At 39.2% G+C, this 18,640-nt stretch overlaps 1 protein-coding gene and 1 pseudogene across 1 annotated transcript; one reads left to right on the top strand and one right to left on the bottom strand.

The window, feature by feature from the left end:
* Window positions 1-955: 955 nt before the first annotated feature.
* LOC122068483 (polyubiquitin-like) lies at window positions 956-2,198 on the bottom strand. Its single transcript, XM_042632362.1, has 2 exons — window positions 2,148-2,198; window positions 956-1,795 (listed from the first exon to the last, which is right to left on the bottom strand). The coding sequence occupies exon 2, from the start codon at window positions 1,793-1,795 to the stop codon at window positions 1,205-1,207; it is 591 nt and encodes a 196-aa protein (XP_042488296.1). The 5' UTR covers window positions 2,148-2,198; the 3' UTR covers window positions 956-1,204.
* Window positions 2,199-6,543: 4,345 nt separating this feature from the next.
* On the top strand, window positions 6,544-16,909 carry LOC122068464 (annotated as a pseudogene).
* Window positions 16,910-18,640: the final 1,731 nt, after the last annotated feature.

Genomic DNA, 18,640 nt, shown 5'->3' with positions numbered 1-18,640 from the left:
AAAAAAAAAAAAAGGTAAGGAATCGCCACAATGCTCACATGGAATGAAATCTTTCACATGAAGCAAATGGGTGCATGGAATGAGGCATCACATTATTCTCATACATAGGAAAGTTATACATCAAGAGTAGAAAAAATATCAGATAAGGAGAGAGAATGTATTAGAAGGCACATGTCACTAGAGATGTGATCATCATTTTATTTTTCCTTTGAAAAAATGAATCCTTGTTTATTTTTCATTATAAATATTTTTGTATAAATGATATTTTACATAAAAAAAAATTCTATATTTGATGTTGAAATAAAGAGTAATATTTTCAATTTACATAGATAGAAACAGAACCAAACAAAATATGGCTATTTAAGTGAATCAGGTCTAATTTGGGCCATGCCCCGTTAATATCTAATTATAATTTTAAGAACAATAATAGGGTTCTCACACCAAACTAACGACTAATAATGAACCATGCCTACTTCAACTCACAACTAATCATCCTGATTCCTAAACAATAATGGAACAAGAGCTTCTTTTAATTAGACTACCAACTCCGTTGCCTTTTTGTGTAACCATCAAATATAAGTAATGGGTAAAACACACTATGAAACAAAAGCATTTAAAAAAAAAATTATACGAAACAAAAGCTTTTTATTACCATTACCGTTTTAAACACGTCTGTATTAGAGAAATAATTTGTTGCCCTAAGGGACGCTCCCAATAAGTAGGCTTTTACGAGGTGAGGCTCAACCGATCACATATATATTTTTAATCGCCGACCATCTTTGATTGAACAATCCAATTCCTCCACGTGGATGGAAGACTTTCACCATTCCACAATTCTCATGGTTTTAACACGTGGCACACATATGGCAAATTTCTTACATCTAGTGAGAGAAAAATCGAAGAAAAAGAGAGAGAAGACCAAGAAACTTCCTTTTCACTTGCCAACAAACTCAATAGAAAAATAAAAAAATAACAAATACTCAAAAATAAAATAGCATCCGGACAATCTCAATAGAGCAAAAATAAGGACAACAATGGAGACGCATTGCATCAGGACAACCCCACACATGAGAGGAGAGAAAGGAGGAGGGAACCCTACATGAGAGACTCATCATCCCTTACAAGACTTGCTAAGACACAACTCAGAAACAGCAAAACATGTAAGGGGGCTTAGAGAGAGAGAGAGAGAGAGAGAAAGCCTCAATCAGTCTCTGCAGGGCAGGGGAATGGCCATGCCCTCTTTGTCTTGAGTCTTAGGCTTCACGTTGTCAAACGCCTTCAGACGCAGCACAAGGCGTAGGGTCGAATCATTCTGGATTTTATAATCAGCAAGGGTTCTCCCATCTTCAAGCTCTTTACCACAATAAATCAGACTCTGCTTGTCTTGGGGAATACCCTCCTTGTCCTGGATCATGTCCTTGAGGTTGCCAATTGTGCCTAAGCTCTCCACCTCAAGGGTGATGGTTTTGCCAGTCAAAGTTTTAACTAGGATCTGCATCCCTCCCCTCAATCGGAGCACAAGGTTAAGGGTGGATCCCTTCTGGATGTTGTAGTCAGCTAGGGTTCGGTCGTCTTCGAGCTGCTTTCCAGCAAAAATAAGCCTTTGCTGGTCTGGGGCAATACCCACCTTCTTGGCCATGACGTTGCCAATAGTGTTTGAGCTCTCGCGTTGCTTTTCAGCGAAGGTCAGACGTAGCTGGTCTTGGATCTTAGACTTAACAAGAGAGATGGTGTTTGAGCTTTCCGCCTCCTGGGTCATGGTCTTTCCTTCGAGGGTCTTAACGAAGATCTGCATCTGCAAGGTCAAGAACCAAACCAAGGAATAGACAAATATCCGAAAGTCGAGGATACAATAACGTATTTCAACCTGTTGGAGAGGGGACAAAAACCCTAAACCCTAAACCCTAAACCCTAAACCATATATACAAGAATCAAAACAGGCACAACGAAAGACAAGCTCAGAAGAATCACAACTACAATAGAAGAAGCATATGCAAAGAACCACAATCATAAAATCCCAATCCACAAAAAAAGTAACAAGATTGGCAGCCAAAACAAGTAGGAAACTCTAATACAACCATAGAAAAAATTAGCAAATAAGAGATCGGGAATAGGATGGCCTAGAAGAGGGAAAGAGAACTCCATACCTTGGAGAATTTGAGTATTTGAATATCTTCAAGAGCTTCAAATCCAGGAGAGAAATTTTTTTTTCGAATGAAATGAGAAAAAAAAATGCCCTACATATAGAGATAGGATGAAGCCAGCTGGCAAGACTTGCTTTCTAGAATCTTCTCAAAGCCTCTCGAACACGCCCAAACCCTAACTTTCATCAGACCGCTAGGAGGACACGAGCACGCACCCTCAAGTGTTAGGATCCTCTCCAACGCACCCAACGCCCAACCCACCTAATGCAAGTTGGGCATTGGAGAGGATCCTGATGCTTTATATCAAAACAATATAAAAAACTTAGATAGATTGTTGTTTTATGGTTGTCCTTGTTGGCAACCCGACCACGTGGCAGTGATGACATGGCCAGTTTGGATGACATGGATGAAAATGATGACATGGCAGTGTCTAGTGTCTCCGATGAGATAACAGAGCCGCATGGAATGGTTTGATACATGCTTAATATGTGGTGCGAGTTTATGGGTCAAAACTGACAAAATTGGCCTATTTATATTCGGGGGCATTATTGGCAGTGAAAATGACATATTTGGAAGATCATTTCTTCATGAAAAAGATATATTATAATTTATCTAGTCCAGTGCATCTGATTTTGTCGCATTCCGATACCGTATGAAGAAGTTACGACATTTGTGACAATCGATGGCAGTTTCAGCATTGACGATGAAATTTTTAAAGGAAGTGTTCTCCATGTAACGATACGAAAAAAAATCCAATATTTCCAAAGTTTCTGATTTCATCGCGTTCCGATTCCGTATGAGAAAGATGCATCATTAGAAATTCCTAGGGGCATTTTGATCTTTCTACATGGATGATTCAAATGATCGGGTCTTCTGAAAAGTCATAAAGCATCCAGTCACGGTTCCAATGCACTTCGTTTCATCTCGATTGGATATCGTATGAAAAAGTTATAAGTGTTTCCGTGAAGCCGATTCAAAAATCCAAACCTAAAATTCATCAGTTGCTCTCGATGTTGGGTGGATTTTTTGGAATTTATTTTTGAAATTTGAAGGGCTTTTGTGTAATTTCAAGATTTTGAAGGTCTGAGTTGTAGAGGATCTTTAAACACTGAAATATATGAAGGCAGATGCTTGATTGTAATAAAGAGGAGTAAAGGGAAGTGAAATGGATGATCCATATTAGACCACGTAGGCTTGATGCCCATCCAAAGGCTACTGAGATTTTGCGCTGACATGGACGAGATAAATGTTTGTGCTTGGGATTTGATTGGTTAGGTGCACTGGCGCTAACCTTATCAACGTATGTTGTGGTGTTTCGCGCGTGCATAGAAGGTATAAAAAAAATTTCAATCTTAAGGATCTCATGAGATTTGATTAAAACCCGTCTTGAAGGATTCCGATCCAATGGTCGATAAGCTTTTCACTTTTGTGAGTGGAAGACAAGCTCCCTTAAAATCCAAAAAAGTAACTAATAAAAAATCGACAATAAAAAGTGATTGCTGATTGCTGACGTTAGCATGACATCATCAGTTGACTCCCTTATTCAAATCTTGTGGATGAGATTTACTATCCTTTATTTTAATTGGACGGTCTAGATTAAGAGATTCTCTTTGATGAGATCTACGGCCAGATTTGCGCCCCTGTTGTGTGCGCCGCCAGAGTAGCCTACGGCACTCCTACAAAGATTCTATTTCAGGCTATCTCATTGCTCCAACTTCAAATGGTCATATCTCCCTCATTTTAATTCGGATTTGGGTGAACCAAGTTGCAACTTCTTTGTTTTTCAAGCCATACACTATGGAAGCAAGAAAAATGAGTCTTGAGTGAAGGAAGGCTACGGTTTTGGCAAGAGAAGCTTCCCCCTCTTTGTTGGTCCTTGAATGAACATAAATACTTGATGATAAATGTTCTTAGGCCATTAAAGGAGGTAAAAGAGGTAGTTGAGGTGTGTTAATAATACATGAACTCAAAGCCAAGGAGCAAGAGAAGAAAGTAAGGATGTGTTTGCTTTAAAGAGTAAGAAGCCAAGTAGAGAAGGTGTGAGCACCAAACTTGTCAGTATAAGTTTCTAGTCATCCCAGGCAATCGGTTGTGAGATTCTCTAACCTTTGATTTACATTATATGCAAGTATGTATATTAGGATTAGTTGTGGATGAATGTTTACATGCTAGGTTAGTTATGGATGAACTGTATGTTGTTTCATGGTTGTCTTTGTTGGCAACCCGGCCACGTGGCAGTGATGACATGGTCAGTTTGGGTGACATGGATGGAAATGATGACATGGTAGTGTCCAATGTCACCAATGAGATAACAGAGCCACTTGGTATGCATGGAATGGTTTGATACATCCTTAGTATGTGGTGCAAGTTTCTCGGTCAAAACTGGTAAAATTGGCCTATTTACGCTCGGGGGAATTTTTTACAATGAAAATGACAATTTTGGAAGATCATTTTTTCATAAAAAATATAGATTATAATTTATCTAGTCTAGTGCATCTGATTTTGTTGCATTCCGATACCGTATGAAGAAGTTACGGCATTTGTGGCAGTTGAGGGTAGTTTCGGTATTGAAGATGAATTTTTTAAAGGAAGTGTTCTCCATATAACAATACAACAAAAATCTAATCTTTCCAATAGTTTTGATTTCATCACATTCCGATTCCGTATGAGAAAGATGCATTATTGGAAAAGTATAGGGGCATTTTAGTCTTTTTACATTATTGAGTTAGATGATTGAGTCTTCTGGAAAGTCGTAGAGTGTCTAGCTATGGTTCCAAGGCACTTCATTTCATCTCGATCAGATATCGTATAAAAAAGTTATAAATGTTTTCATAAAGCCGGTTTGAAAATCCAAACCGAAAATTCATCAGTATGCTCTCGGTGTTGGGTGGATTTTTCAAAATTTATTTTTGAAATTTGAAGGGCTTTAACGTAATTTTGAGGTTTTGAAGGTCTTATTTGATAAGGGGTGTTTAGCACTGAAATATATGAAGGCAGGGGCTTGATTGTAATAAAGAAGAGTAAAGGGAAGTGAAATGGATGGTCTAGATTCGACCACGTAGGCTTGATGCCCATCCAAAGGCTGCTGAGATTTTACGCTGACATGGACAAGATAGATGCTTGCGCACAGAATTTGATTGGTTAAGTGCATAATCCTTGATGCACTGGCGATACACCTTATCAAGGTATGTTGTGGTGTTTCGCGCGTGCATAGAAGGTATAAAAAAGATTCCTATCTTAAGGATCTCATGAGATCTGATTAAAGCCATCATGAAGGATTCGGATCCAATGGTCGATAATCCTTTCACGTTTGTGTGTAGGAGACAAGCTCCCTTAAAATCAGAAAAAGCAACCAATCAAAGATCGACAACAAAAAGTGCCAGCTAACATCTGACGTCAGCATGACGTCATCAGTTGACTATCTTATTCAAATCTTGTGTTTGAGATTTACTATCCGTTATTTTAATCGGACGGTCTAGATTAAGAGATTCTCCTTAATGAGATCTACGGCCAGATTTGTGCTTTTTTTACGTGCGCCGCCGGTGTAGCCTACGCCACTCCTACAAAGATTCTATTTCAGGCTATCTCATTGCTCCAACTTCAAATGATCATATCTCCCTCATTTTAACTCTGATTTAGGTGAACCAAGTTGCTACTTCATTTTTTTCAAGCCCTACACCATGGAAGTAAGAAAAATGAGTTTTGAATAAAGAAAGGCTATGGTTTTGGCAAGAGAAGCTTCCCGTTCTTTGTTGGTCCTTGAATGAACATGAATACTTGATGATAAATGTTCTTTGGCGGTGGTTGAGGTGTTAATGATACATTAACTCAAAGCCAAGGAGGAAGAGAAGAAAGCAATGATGTGTTTGCTTTGAAGAGTAAGAAGCCAAGGAGAGAAGGTGTGAGCACAAAACTTGTCAGTACAAGTTTTCAGTCATCCCAGAAAATCGGTTGTGAGATTTTCTAACCTTTGATTTACATTATATGCGTGTATGTATGTTAGGGTTAGTTGTTGATGAATGTATACATGCTAGATTAGTTGTGGATGAACTATAAGCATGCTAGCTAGTTGTGGATGTATATGCTAAGCAGAGCTTGACTGTAGGACATTGATATGAGCCCAAATTTACTGTATTCTTTATTGAGTGCTTAGTGGGTGCTAAGCACCAGGAATGGGTGCTCTCGTATAGTGGGTGCTACACATTGTACCGGCACTGCAAGTGCCATCTCAGCTTAGACTTGTGAAAATTAGGTGTGAGTGCAGTCAAAAGTAGTGTATTGAGTAGGTACGAAGCCTTTACAGGCACTACTCCGGGGATGTAGACAAATTGCCGAACCTCGTAAAAACCCTGTGTTATGGGTGTTTGTTGTTTGCATTTTATATTAAAGTACGTGGAATATGGAATGGGTGTGCACATTTAGAAGTGCCTATGAGAGGCTGAGTGTACATACAACTGTGTGCAAACAGGGACAGGTATATCAGGTTTTTCTTGGCCCGACATCAGATAGATTTTTGGGGATTGGAGTTGGACTCACTGATTCACCCCCCCTCTCACTGATTGCCGGGTTACAACACAGTAAGTATGCTAGCTAGTTGTGGATGTATTTGCTAGGTAAGGCTTAACTGTAGGGCATTGATATAAGCCCAAATTTACTGTATTATTTATTGAGTGCTTAGTGGGTGCTAAGCACCAGGAGTGGGTGCTACAAATTGTACCGGCACTGTGGATGCCATCTCAGCTTCGACTTGAGAAAATTGGGTGTGGGTGCTCCGGACTATGGGTGCAGTCAAAAGTAGTGTAATAAGTAGGTACGAAGCCTTTCCAGGAACTACTCTGGCGATGTAGGTAAATTATCGAACCTCGTAAAAATCCTGTGCTGTGGGTGCTTGTTGTTTGCATTTTTATTGAAGTGCTTGAAATGTGGAATGGATGTGTATACTTGGAAGTGCCTATGAGAGACTGAGTATGCATATGACTGTGTACAAACAGGGATAGATATATCAAGTTTTTCTTGGTCAGGCATCGAATAGGTTTTTGGGGATCGGAATTGGACTCACTGATTCACCCCATCTCTCAGTGACTGTTGGGTTACAACAATTGGTATCAGAGCCGATACTCAGTGACAGTTTGATCAACAGCTGAGTGATCAAGAGGTAGCGACAGTGAATATATGGCAGGTGAAGGCTATTCAAGACATGCACCAAAATTTGATGGATCTGATTTTGTCTTGTGGAAGAGGAGAATGTTATCTTACCTAGGTTCACTAGGTTATGATGTTTGAGTATCAATTTTAATTGGGTACAAGGAACCTGAAGGAGGTCCGGTTGACAATGAAGCTAAAAAGGCTTATTGTTGCAATCAAAAGGCTGTGAATACAATATTCTCAGCGTTGGATAAGAGTGTGATGGCTAAGGTAATGGAGTGTGACTCGGCTAAGGATATCTGGGGAATACTGAAGAGCATTTATGAAGGAGATGAAAAGATTGTTGTTTCATGGTTGTCCTTATTGGCAACCCGACCAGGTGGCGGTGATGACGTGGCTAGGTTGGGTGACATGGATGAAAATGATGATATGATAGTGTCCAATGTCATCGATGAGATAACAGATCTGCTTGATATGCATGAAATAGTTTGATACATCCTTAGTATGTTGTGTAGGTTTCTGGGTCAAAACTGACAAAATTGGCATATTTACGCTCGAGGGCATTTTAAAGGAAGTGTTCTCCATGTAACAATATGGCAAAAATCCAATCTTTCCAACGATTTTGATTTCATCGCATTCTGATTCCTTATGAGAAAGATGCGTCATTGAAAAGGTCTAGGGGAATTTTGGTCATTTTATATTATTGAGTCAGATGATCAGATCTTCTGAAAGTCGTAGATCATCCAGTCACAGTTTCAACACACTTCGTTTCATCTCGATCGGATATCGTATGAAAAAGTTATAATTGTTTCCGTGAAGCCGGTGTGAAAATCCAAACAAAAAATTCATTAGTTGCTCTCGGTGTTGGGTGGATTTTTTAAAATTTATTTTTGAAATTTGAAGGGCTTTTGTGTAATTTTTAGATTTTGAAGGTTTTAGTTGATAAGGGGTGTTTAGCACTGAAATATATGAAGGCAAAGGGGCTTGAATGTAATAAAGATGAGTAAAGGGAAGTGAAATGGATGGTCCACATTCGATCACGTAGGCTTGATTCTCATCTAAGAGTGCTCATGAATTGGTGCTGGATCGGATGCTTGATATGCTTGCGTGAGATTTTTCATTGGTCAGATTTATCAAGAACCATATGCTCGCGCTACACAGGATCGAGGTTACTAGGGTGTTACGCACATGCAAAAAGTGGCATAGATAGATGTTATTTCTCATGATCTCATGAGATCTGATTTAAACCAGATCTAAAGATCTCAATCCAAGGGCTGGGAGCCGCCTATACTTTATGAGACATAGCCAACAATCCTCTGTTAATTGCACTGATCTAACCAATAGGATGTCGACAATGTTTCTGACCGCTGACGCATCGTTGATGGCCTACGTCATCATGACGTCATATGATCCTATATCTATGTTTCATGTTCACTATCTGTTATGGGAATCCGACGGTGCATATTATTAGATACTCTTTGATAAGATCTACGGTCAGATTAGAGCCCTGTTGCGTGCGCCGTCGATGTAGCCTACGCCACCCATATGAAGATTCCATTTCCGGCTATCTCATTGTTCCAACTTCAAATGGTCATATCTCCTTCATTTTACCTCGGATTTGGGTGAAGCAAGTTGCTACTTCTTCGTTTTTTTTTAAGTTCTACACCGTGAAAGTAAGAAAAATGAGTTTTAAGTGAAGAAAGACTATGGTTTTGGTAAGAGAAACTTCCCTCTCTTTGTTGGTCCTTGAATGAACATGAATACTTGATGATAAATGTTCTTAGGCCATTAAAAGAGGTAAAAGTGATGGTTGAGGTGTGTTAATGATACATTAACTCAAAGCCAAGGAGAAAGAGAAGAAAGCAAGGATGTGTTTGCTTTGAAGAGCAAGAAGCCAAGGAGAGAGAAGGTGTGAGCATCAAACTTGTCAGTACATGTTTCCAGTCATCCCAGACAATTGGTTGTGAGATTCTCTAACTTTTGATTTACATTATATGCATGTATGTATGTTAGGGTTAGTTATGGATGAATGTATACATGCTAGGTTAGTTGTGGATGAACTGTAAGCATGCTAGCTAGTTGTGGAGGTATATGCTAGGTAGAGATTGACTGTAGGGCATTAATATAAGCCCAAATTTACTGTATTCTTTATTGAGTGCTTAGTGGGTGCTAAGCACCGAGAGTGGGTGCTCCCGTGTAGTGGGTGCTACACATTGTACCGGCACTGCGAGTGCCATCTCAGCTTCAACTTGAGAAAATTGGGTGTAGGTGCTCCCGACTGTGGGTGGAGTCAAAAGTAGTGTATTGAGTAGGTACGAAGCCTTTACAGGCACTACTCCGGGGATGTAGACAAATTGTCAAACCTCGTAAAAATCCTATGTTGGGGGAGCTTATTGTTTGTATTTTATATTAAAGTGTTTGGAATGTGGAATGGGTGTGCACACTTGGAAGTGCCTATGAGAAGTTGAATGTGCATACGACTGTGTATAAACAGAGATAGGTATATCAAGTTTTTTTTGTCAGACATCAAACAAGTTTTTGGGGATCGGAATTTGACTCACTGATTCACCCTCCCTCTCAGTGACTGTCGGGTTACAACAATTAGTATCAGAGCCGATACTCAGTGACAGTTTGATTAACAACTAAGTGATCCAAAGGCAGTGGCAGTGACAGTATGACAGGTGAAAGCTATTTAGGATATGCACCAAAGTTTAATGGATCTGATTTTGTCTTGTGGAAGAGGAGAATGTAGTCGTACCTAGGTTCACTAGGTTATGATATTTGGGTATCAGTTTTGATTGGGTACAAGAAACCTAAAGGAGGTCTGGTTGACACTGAAGCTAAGAAGGCTTATTGTTATAATCAAAAGGCTGTGAATGCAATATTCTCAGCATTGGATAAGAGCGTGATGGCTAAGGTAATAGATTGTGACTCAGCCAAGGATATCTGGTGAAGACTAAAGAGCATTTATGAAGGAGATGAAAAGATAAGGAAAGCAAAACTTCAGACCTTCAGAGGTCAGTTTGAAAGTCTACTAATACAAGAGGGAGAGAATATTGACACCTATATGACCAGAATAAATGAAGTGGTCAACTCTATTAGGGATCTGGGAGCCAATCTAGAGGATTCAGTTGTTTGTCAGAAAATCTTGAGATCTTTGTTGCCCAAGTATGATTCCAAGGTGTGAGCTATTGAAGAGGTAAAGGACCTAGATACTATCACTCTTGATCAAGTGCATGGCACTTTCACAGCTTTTGAAATGAGATGAAAAAAGGGCAAATCCGCTAACAAACAAGCTGCTTTTAAAGCAATGAAAAATTTAAAAATCAAGGAGAAGAAAAAGCAGTATGTGGAGGATACTGATGAGAGTGAAGATGAGGTTACAACTCATTTCACTAGAAAGCTAAAAAGGGGAACAGAAAAATATAAGGACAAGTTGCCTTTTAAATGCTTGAACTGTGGAAGGGTTGGACATTTTGCAGCCAAGTGTCCTAACCAAGAAAAAATAGAAAGTGATGAAAATGAAAGTGTAAAGAAAAATTATTTCAATGGAAAAAAGAAATTCTTCTCAAACAGATACAAGAAAGGCAAAGGCAAGAAGAAAAGTTTGGTTTCTAAGAAATGCAGTAACACATCTAATGAAGAGTCTGAAGAATCATCTAATGATGAAGATGATGAGGCTATGTTCATGGTCTCAATAGATATGGAAGAAAACAAAGAAGATTCTTCTAGCAAGGAAGATTTTACAGAAGAAGAAGAGGAAGATGAAAAATCACATCTAGAGGCTGAATTCACAGTTGCCCTTAGAGAGCTTAAAAGAGAAAGGAAGAAAGTGAAAAATGTCACTTAAGACCTTAAGGGGCAAGAATAAATAGTTCTCAAGTTGAGAGATCAAGCCAATAAGTCAAGGAAGACCTTATATGATCTTGAGTATCAACTCTCATAAAAGACCATTGACTGCAACACTCTTGAGTTAGAGAAAGTGACTTTGAAAGCACAACTAGAGGACTAATATGAGATTCTTGCACAATTTGAAGGTTATACAGATGAGCTAGCCTTATTAAAGGCTAAGGTTGAAGACTATGGGAGAACTGAGATTGAGAGAGAAGACTTAGAAAATGAAGTTGTTGAAGATGACTCAACTCCAAAAGAGCATCCTAGCAGTAAGAAGCTTAATGACATCATCAATGCTCAAAGACCGACTCACATCAAATTTAGGCTTCGATTTGTTGGGGAATCTTCCAAAAATACTAAGGCAAATGGTAAGGGAACAGTACATAATCCTATTAAAGTCAATGACAGGAATGCTCAAAAAGGAAAAGCACATGTTACTATTACTTGCATTGTCAAGAGAGCAGTACAAAAAGATAAAGTGTAGACTGGTCCAATCAGAAGAGGAAATCCATCTATATTCCATAAGACTAACCATGCTAGACAACCACAGTTGGCAAGACCAAGCAAGAAAGTAGAGAGCTATGGATATAGTCAAGGTCCTTAATAAAGGCCTAGAGCATGGTTTTAAGTATCTCCGATACCGATACGATACCCTCCGATACGTATCTTAAATTTAGTCGGCCGATACGATACACACCGATACGATACATTGAATTTTTTAAATCATTTCGTATCGATATATATCCTACAATACATACCAATATGCATCAATACACCACTAATACACATCGATACGATACGACATGCCTCGATACGACTCTATGAAAAATATAAAATTGAGGTAAAATGTACGTTTCGGTATGTATTGGTACGTATCGGTATGTATCGATCGGTACGTATCGGTATATATCAGCACGTATCGGTGAGTATCGATATATATATATCGGTACGTATCGGTAAGTATCGATACGTATCGACGCTACGGTCATATAATGGCTAATATGGGTAATTTTTCAGAAAAAAAACGATTTTTTGAAGGCTTTTTGTTCCAAAGTTGCTGTCAGCCATATTTCTCTCTAACTAAAGTGGAAATCAAGGTTGGGAACAAGGATTTTACATTTATGGGACAACTACAGACCTTGAATTCTTAGGACGATACCCTCAATTTAGTGTTTATGCATAATACATGTTATCAATAGCTTTTTTTAACAAATTCTTTATGCAAAAGTGTTTAAAAAAATGTTTCCTATCCATTTATGTGTGTATCTTTAGCGTATCTTAGTGTATCTCCGATACGATACGATACCCTCCGATACGTATCTTAATTTTGGCCGACCGATACGACGACCGATACCGATACTTTAATCCTTGGCCTAGAGCATTTGACAACTTTAGAGCTCTTTATAGATGGTAGATGGAACCTGTGATGCAAAGGCACATCTTTCAAGATTATTGTTAGAAATGCAACACTTTTGGACATAAGATCTCAGATTGCAAGTTCAACATTGATCCAAAGAGTTATGTGGACAGAAATCCTTTTGCACTCCTTATGGAGAAAACAGTTGAATATTATAGATGCAACAACCTTGGACATATTGTAAGGAATTGTAGAATTGTGTTTTTTCCACAAAGACAGGAGAATAGAGGTAAGCAGAGAGTTTTCAGAAACACAGAAGATGATGAGATGGAGAGATAGTTCTCAAGACAGAAGAAAACAAAGAAATCTCAATATATCAAGAAAGTCTGAGATCAGAGAGAGAGAGAGTAGAAAATGAAGAAGATGCAGCAGCATTTGTTATTTAGAGAGCTTTTAAGGCTCAAGGAGACTCTACTCCATGGATTCTTGATAGTGGTTGCTCAAGCCATATGACAGGAGATAAGGAAAGGTTTGAACAATTACATGACTTTGAAGGTGGATCTGTGAAGTTTGGCAACAACAATGGTGCCAGAATTACAGGGAAGGGGTCCATAAGTCTGAACCATGGGAAGGTGAAATCCCTTAAAGTCTTGTATGTTGAAGGGCTCAAACACAATCTTCTCAGCATCAGTAAAATTTGTGACAAAGGGCATGAAGTAACTTTCACTAGTAAAAGGTGTGAGATAAGAAGATCAAGCAGTGGAAAGGTTGTAGCTATTGGACAGAGAACTTCAGGAACTTGAACACTTTGACAGAGTTTGAGAAAGATTCTTACATGATCAGCATAGATGAGGAGACATGATTGTGGCACAGAAGACTTGTGCATATTGGTTTCAAGAACCTTGTCAAGATTTCTTCGAAAAAGGCAATGAGAGATATTCCTGAGTTGAAGAAGCTCTCCAATCCTATATGTGCATCTTGTCAGAAGGGAAAGCAAATCAAAATCTCCTACAAGTCTAAGGAGTACTATTCAAGTTCACCATTGCAGTTGATTCACATAGACCTATGTGGTCCTATAAGGACACCTAGCACCTCAAGAGTGAGATACATCAAGTTGTTTGTTGATGATCATTCAAGAATGGTGTGGGTGATGTTCTGAAAAGATAAGTCAGAGGCTTTAGAAAGATTTAAGATCTTTAAGAAGCAAGTTGAGAATCAGACAGGGAAGAAGATAAAGAGGATATATTTGACAAATGTACAAGATGCTAGTGGTCTCTCTTATGCTTAGCTGTTCGAATTCAGGGACTATAGTACTCCTATCTTCATTCACCACCTTCTCTGAAAATTGATATGTGAACAAGATCCTTGGGAACTATTATGTCGAAATCTTGGACTCATCTAATAATTGCAATGTGCTAGATTTTTGTTGCAACGGCCCAAGAAATTTGATGCTCGTAATTATTGTAACAGACCAACCAGTTCCTGCAATGTTTAAGAGAGTCACTCCACGTATGTGGACATTACCTGGCCTCTCATTTCAACAATCCTCTCTTTTATATATATCCACTTCTATCAAAACCTCAGTCTCCTCCTCCACCCATGGCCTTGATCTCTCTTTTCGCCATAGCCATCATCATTATTTTCCTCTCTTACAAGATCTATCAATGGCTAAGATTAAAGCTTCCACCAGGCCCACTACCATGGCCAATCGTCGGCAAACTTTACCATATCAAGCCTGTTAGATTCCGGTGTTTCACGGAGTGAGCAGAGGTTTATGGACCAATCTTATCGGTTTGGATTGGTTCAAACTTAAATGTGTAGTCTCAAATTCAGAATTGGCTAAGGAGGTGCTCAAGGAGAAAGATCAACAGTTAGCAGATAGGCACAAGACTAGATCTTCTGCAAAGTTTAGTAGAGATGGACAGGATTTGATATGGGCTGATTATGGGCCTCACTATGTTAAAGTCAGGAAGGTCTGCACTCTTGAGCTATTCACTCCTAAGAAGCTTGAAGGTCTTAGACCCACTAAAGAAGATGAAGTCACAGCCCTTGTTGAATCCATCTTCAAAGACTGTACCACTCCTGGTATCTCTTCTTCTTCTTTTCTTCTCCATTGTTTTATCACTTCTTGATTTTTTTAGGGTTTTAATTTGCATTTTATGTATACCCTTAAAAAGTGGTATGATATTAATTTTATTCAACAATGCAGGTAACCTTGGGAAGAGTTTGGTTGTTAAGAAGTACTAAGGTATGGTAGCATTTAACAAATAATGAGGCTTGCTTTAGGAAAGTGTTTTGTGAATTCGGAAGGCATTATCGATAAGCAAGGTTTGGAGTTGAAGGAAATATTGTCTAGTGGAGTAAAGGTAGGAGGCTCACTTGCCATTGCAGAACACATCCCATGGCTCCGATGGCTTTGCCCTCAAGATGAAGAGGCATTTGCTAAGCGTGGAGCTCAAAGAGATCGACTTACTCAAGCCATCATGGAAGAGCACACGGCTGCCCACAACAAAAGTGGCGACACAAAGCAACATTTTGTTGATGCACTTCTCACTCTTCAGGACACATACGACCTCAGCGAGGACACCATCATCGGTCTTCTATGGGTGTGTCCACTATCTACCTAGTCCAGATGCCTGATCTACACATGAAATCCACTTATTCTCTCTTTTCTTACTATAGGATTTCACATTGACTCAATTCCATGTATAGATCAGACATCATATAAGAATAGTTCTTGAAGACCTGATCCAAGCTACTAGCCTCCTACCTACCTTTCCATTTTATACGAGGCATTGCTTTTCATTCTAAAGCAGATGATCAAATTTTAAAGTCCAATGGCTTAGGAGAGGTCTGCTGATGTAGGCCAAAGATGCCAGTCAAGCCTTGAGATGGGATTGGGCAATATTAAAATGTCTCTAGCAGCTGGCGGCTGGGAGACATGCACATGCACCTCAACACATGGTCAGGTCTTTTCAGCAGTTGAATGCCATTTCGGGCAGCCCAGCCGCTGGAAAGGATCCGGATGCCCTTTCCATTCCCATTTGAATCTTGATGAGGGCATTGCTTCTAATTTCAAAGTAGATGGATCAAATTTAATAGCCCAATGGGCTAGGAGAGCTCTGCTGATCTAGGCCCAAGAGTAAAATCTCTGGGGTAATTGTTGGGCTTCTCTAGAAGTAAAAGTGTATATATATAGAGAGAGAAAGAGGGTATGTCGTCGGCTTTTCTATAGCTAGCGGTTCAACTAACGGGAGAGTTGGGATGAGAGGGCTATATGGGACTTATCCAAAGGGAAGAGAAGACAGATAGACACAGATCTAGGTATGCCACTATTATACCTAGATCTGTATCTATCTCTCTCCTCTTCCCCTTGGAAAAGTTCCATATACCCCAACTATCTCACCCTTTCCATTGATTGAGCCGTTAGCTCCAAAAAACCAGTGACATATCTAACTGCCTCCTATATATATACAGGATTAATGTCCGAGCTAGGCCTTGGCTAGGGCCTACAAATATACACCACTACTTGGGGAACTGATGAAAATGCATTAGAATTTTTTATTTTTAACATTAATCAAATTAGAAGATTGTAGAAGAAACACCCTCAACTGCAATATATTCATATAGGTTTAATACAAATTGAAATTACATCTTTGTTTAGGCAGGGAATGGACGTACCAATTATTACTATCCTTTTTGATAATTAGATCTTTGTTAATCTTAAACCACTGGAGCCCAGAATATATGCTCAACCTAAACTCAAAATGTCCACTAATACATACATATCCTTAAAATTTTCTTTTCTGTCTTCTTCCTATGTATGTATTGTAGGATATGATTACTGCAGGCACGGACACCACTGCAATCTTAGTTGAATGGGCCTTGGCAGAACTAATCAAGAACCCAAGGGTGCAAGAGAAGGCCCAAGAGGAGCTTGATCGAGTTATCAGAATGGAGCGGGTGATGACAGAATCCGACTTCTCCAGTCTCCTTTACCTCCAATGTGTGGTCAAGGAGGCTCTAAGGTTGCATCCTCCAACTCCATTAATGCTTCCCCCAAAAAGCCAATGCCCATGTCAAGATAGGTGGCTACAATATCCCCAAAGGAACTATCATCCATGTTAATGTGTGGGCTGTTGCTCGAGACCCGACCGTATGGAAGGATCCATTGAAGTTCTGGTCGGAGCGATTCCTTGAGGAGGATGTTGACATGAAGGGTCATGATTTCCGGCTACTACCATTTGGAGCGAGTCGACGGGTCAGTCCTGGAGCACAATTGTTATGCATGTGTAAAGTATTTATCAAAAATTTCTATAATCATTATCCTAAAAGGATATGTCACAACTACAAATCATTTTATATTTGATTATTTAAATTCATTTATTTTCCATTCCAAAGTAAAATCAAAATTACATCTAAAAAGTATTATTACTAAATATACAATTATATTGGGTAATGATTACAATTTTTTGATAATGTATAGCATATGCAAGTACCTCCAAGTGTCTTTGTGATACCCTACTTTCTAAACCCGGTCTAATTAACCGCATTGACTTGGTTTGATCATATAGGGGCTGAACCGGAGAGAACCGACATAGGTACCATTTGAAAAATGATAGCAATGGTGACCTTGAACTCGGGTTGGCCTGACACAACCGAGTGGGTACCAAGTGTAATACGTGCACCTAAGCCTTGCACTTGCACGCACCACGAAGCCATGTACAAAAAGTAAAGGTACATACTAGTATTTGTGGGTGCCAACGTAATCTAATATTATGTGGGAGTTTATTCCCATTGAAGTCCACCTGAGATAGCCCTCCTGAGATTTAGCCCACCTAAGATATACCCACCTGAGATTTAGCCCACCTGAGATATGCCCACCTAAGATTTAGCCCACCTGAGATGTACCCACCTGAGATAACCCACCTGAGATTTAGAGAATATTTTGGGGACCCAGGTATAAAAGGGGGAGACATTAATTGTCTTTTCCCTCATTAATGTTAGTTGGTCGGTGGGAGAGTAAAGAAGAGAGAGAAAGAAGAAGAAAGGAAAAAAATGAAGAAGAAGAAAGAAGAATAAGGGAAAATTGACCGTAGAGCTTCACCGGAGCTAGGTCTTGGTATTTTGAGTTTGGATTAACGATCAGCTCGCCGAGATCTTCGATTTGAGGTAGGTATTGTACACATTCTAAAGATTCTTAGGAAAACCTCTTTCTTAAACCCTCTTTATTATTTTTTGGAAAGAACCCCCTTGGATCTTGCTAATCCTACTTGGATAATTAAATCTAAGGTCTAATGGAAGGTGTGTATAATGATTTTAAAGGATTTGGAAGGAAAGTTTATGAAGATCTAGAGTATTTGGAGGTTTTTAGTAAAATAAGTGAAATTTGGGATTTCATTAGTGTTCTTGAGAAAGAGGTAAGAACCTTCCTTTTTCTTTTGATTTGATCTTAGATCTAGGTTGTGAGTACATGCTTGGACCTTAGATAAGTGATTTGGGTCATCGGATAGTCCCCAAATAAATTCCCTAAGCAGGAGAAAAGTTGAGAATGATGTTAGAAAATTTTCATTTAAAGACTGGGGGGTATTTTTACCCCACCTATCTTCTGGTTTTAACCCACCTGAGTTTCTATAACTCAATTTCTATGCTCTGGAGTAACCAGCGGGCTGAAATCGGTGGGCTACATAGCCCATTGGTCTTCTGGTTTTAGCTCACCTGAGTTTCCAGAACTCAACTTTAGGCTTTGGAGTAATCGACGGGTTGAAACTGACGGGCTACATAGCCCACCGGTCTTTGGCTCTAGCCCACCTGTCTTTCCAAAATTCTCAAAATTGGTCTAAATTTGATGGTAACCCCCATTTATGATTCTAAACCCGATTTTAGTGTTCAAACATGATTTTGACGCCAAAATAGTGAAATGATAAACCATTATGTTTATGATAGGTTACACTCAATATATGAGTACCCACACATCGGATCTTTTTCGTATCGGGTACAAGCACCGTGTACATGTACAAGTAAATGAGGAGTGGACTCTGATTTAATTTCAGAATGTTATACATCATTTAAACATATGTTAGTTTAGTCATGTCATCAT

This window comes from Macadamia integrifolia, unplaced genomic scaffold, assembly GCF_013358625.1.
Source record: "Macadamia integrifolia cultivar HAES 741 unplaced genomic scaffold, SCU_Mint_v3 scaffold401, whole genome shotgun sequence".
NCBI classification, from domain to species: domain Eukaryota; kingdom Viridiplantae; phylum Streptophyta; class Magnoliopsida; order Proteales; family Proteaceae; genus Macadamia; species Macadamia integrifolia.
This window is presented reverse-complemented; position numbering and strand designations above follow the sequence as displayed.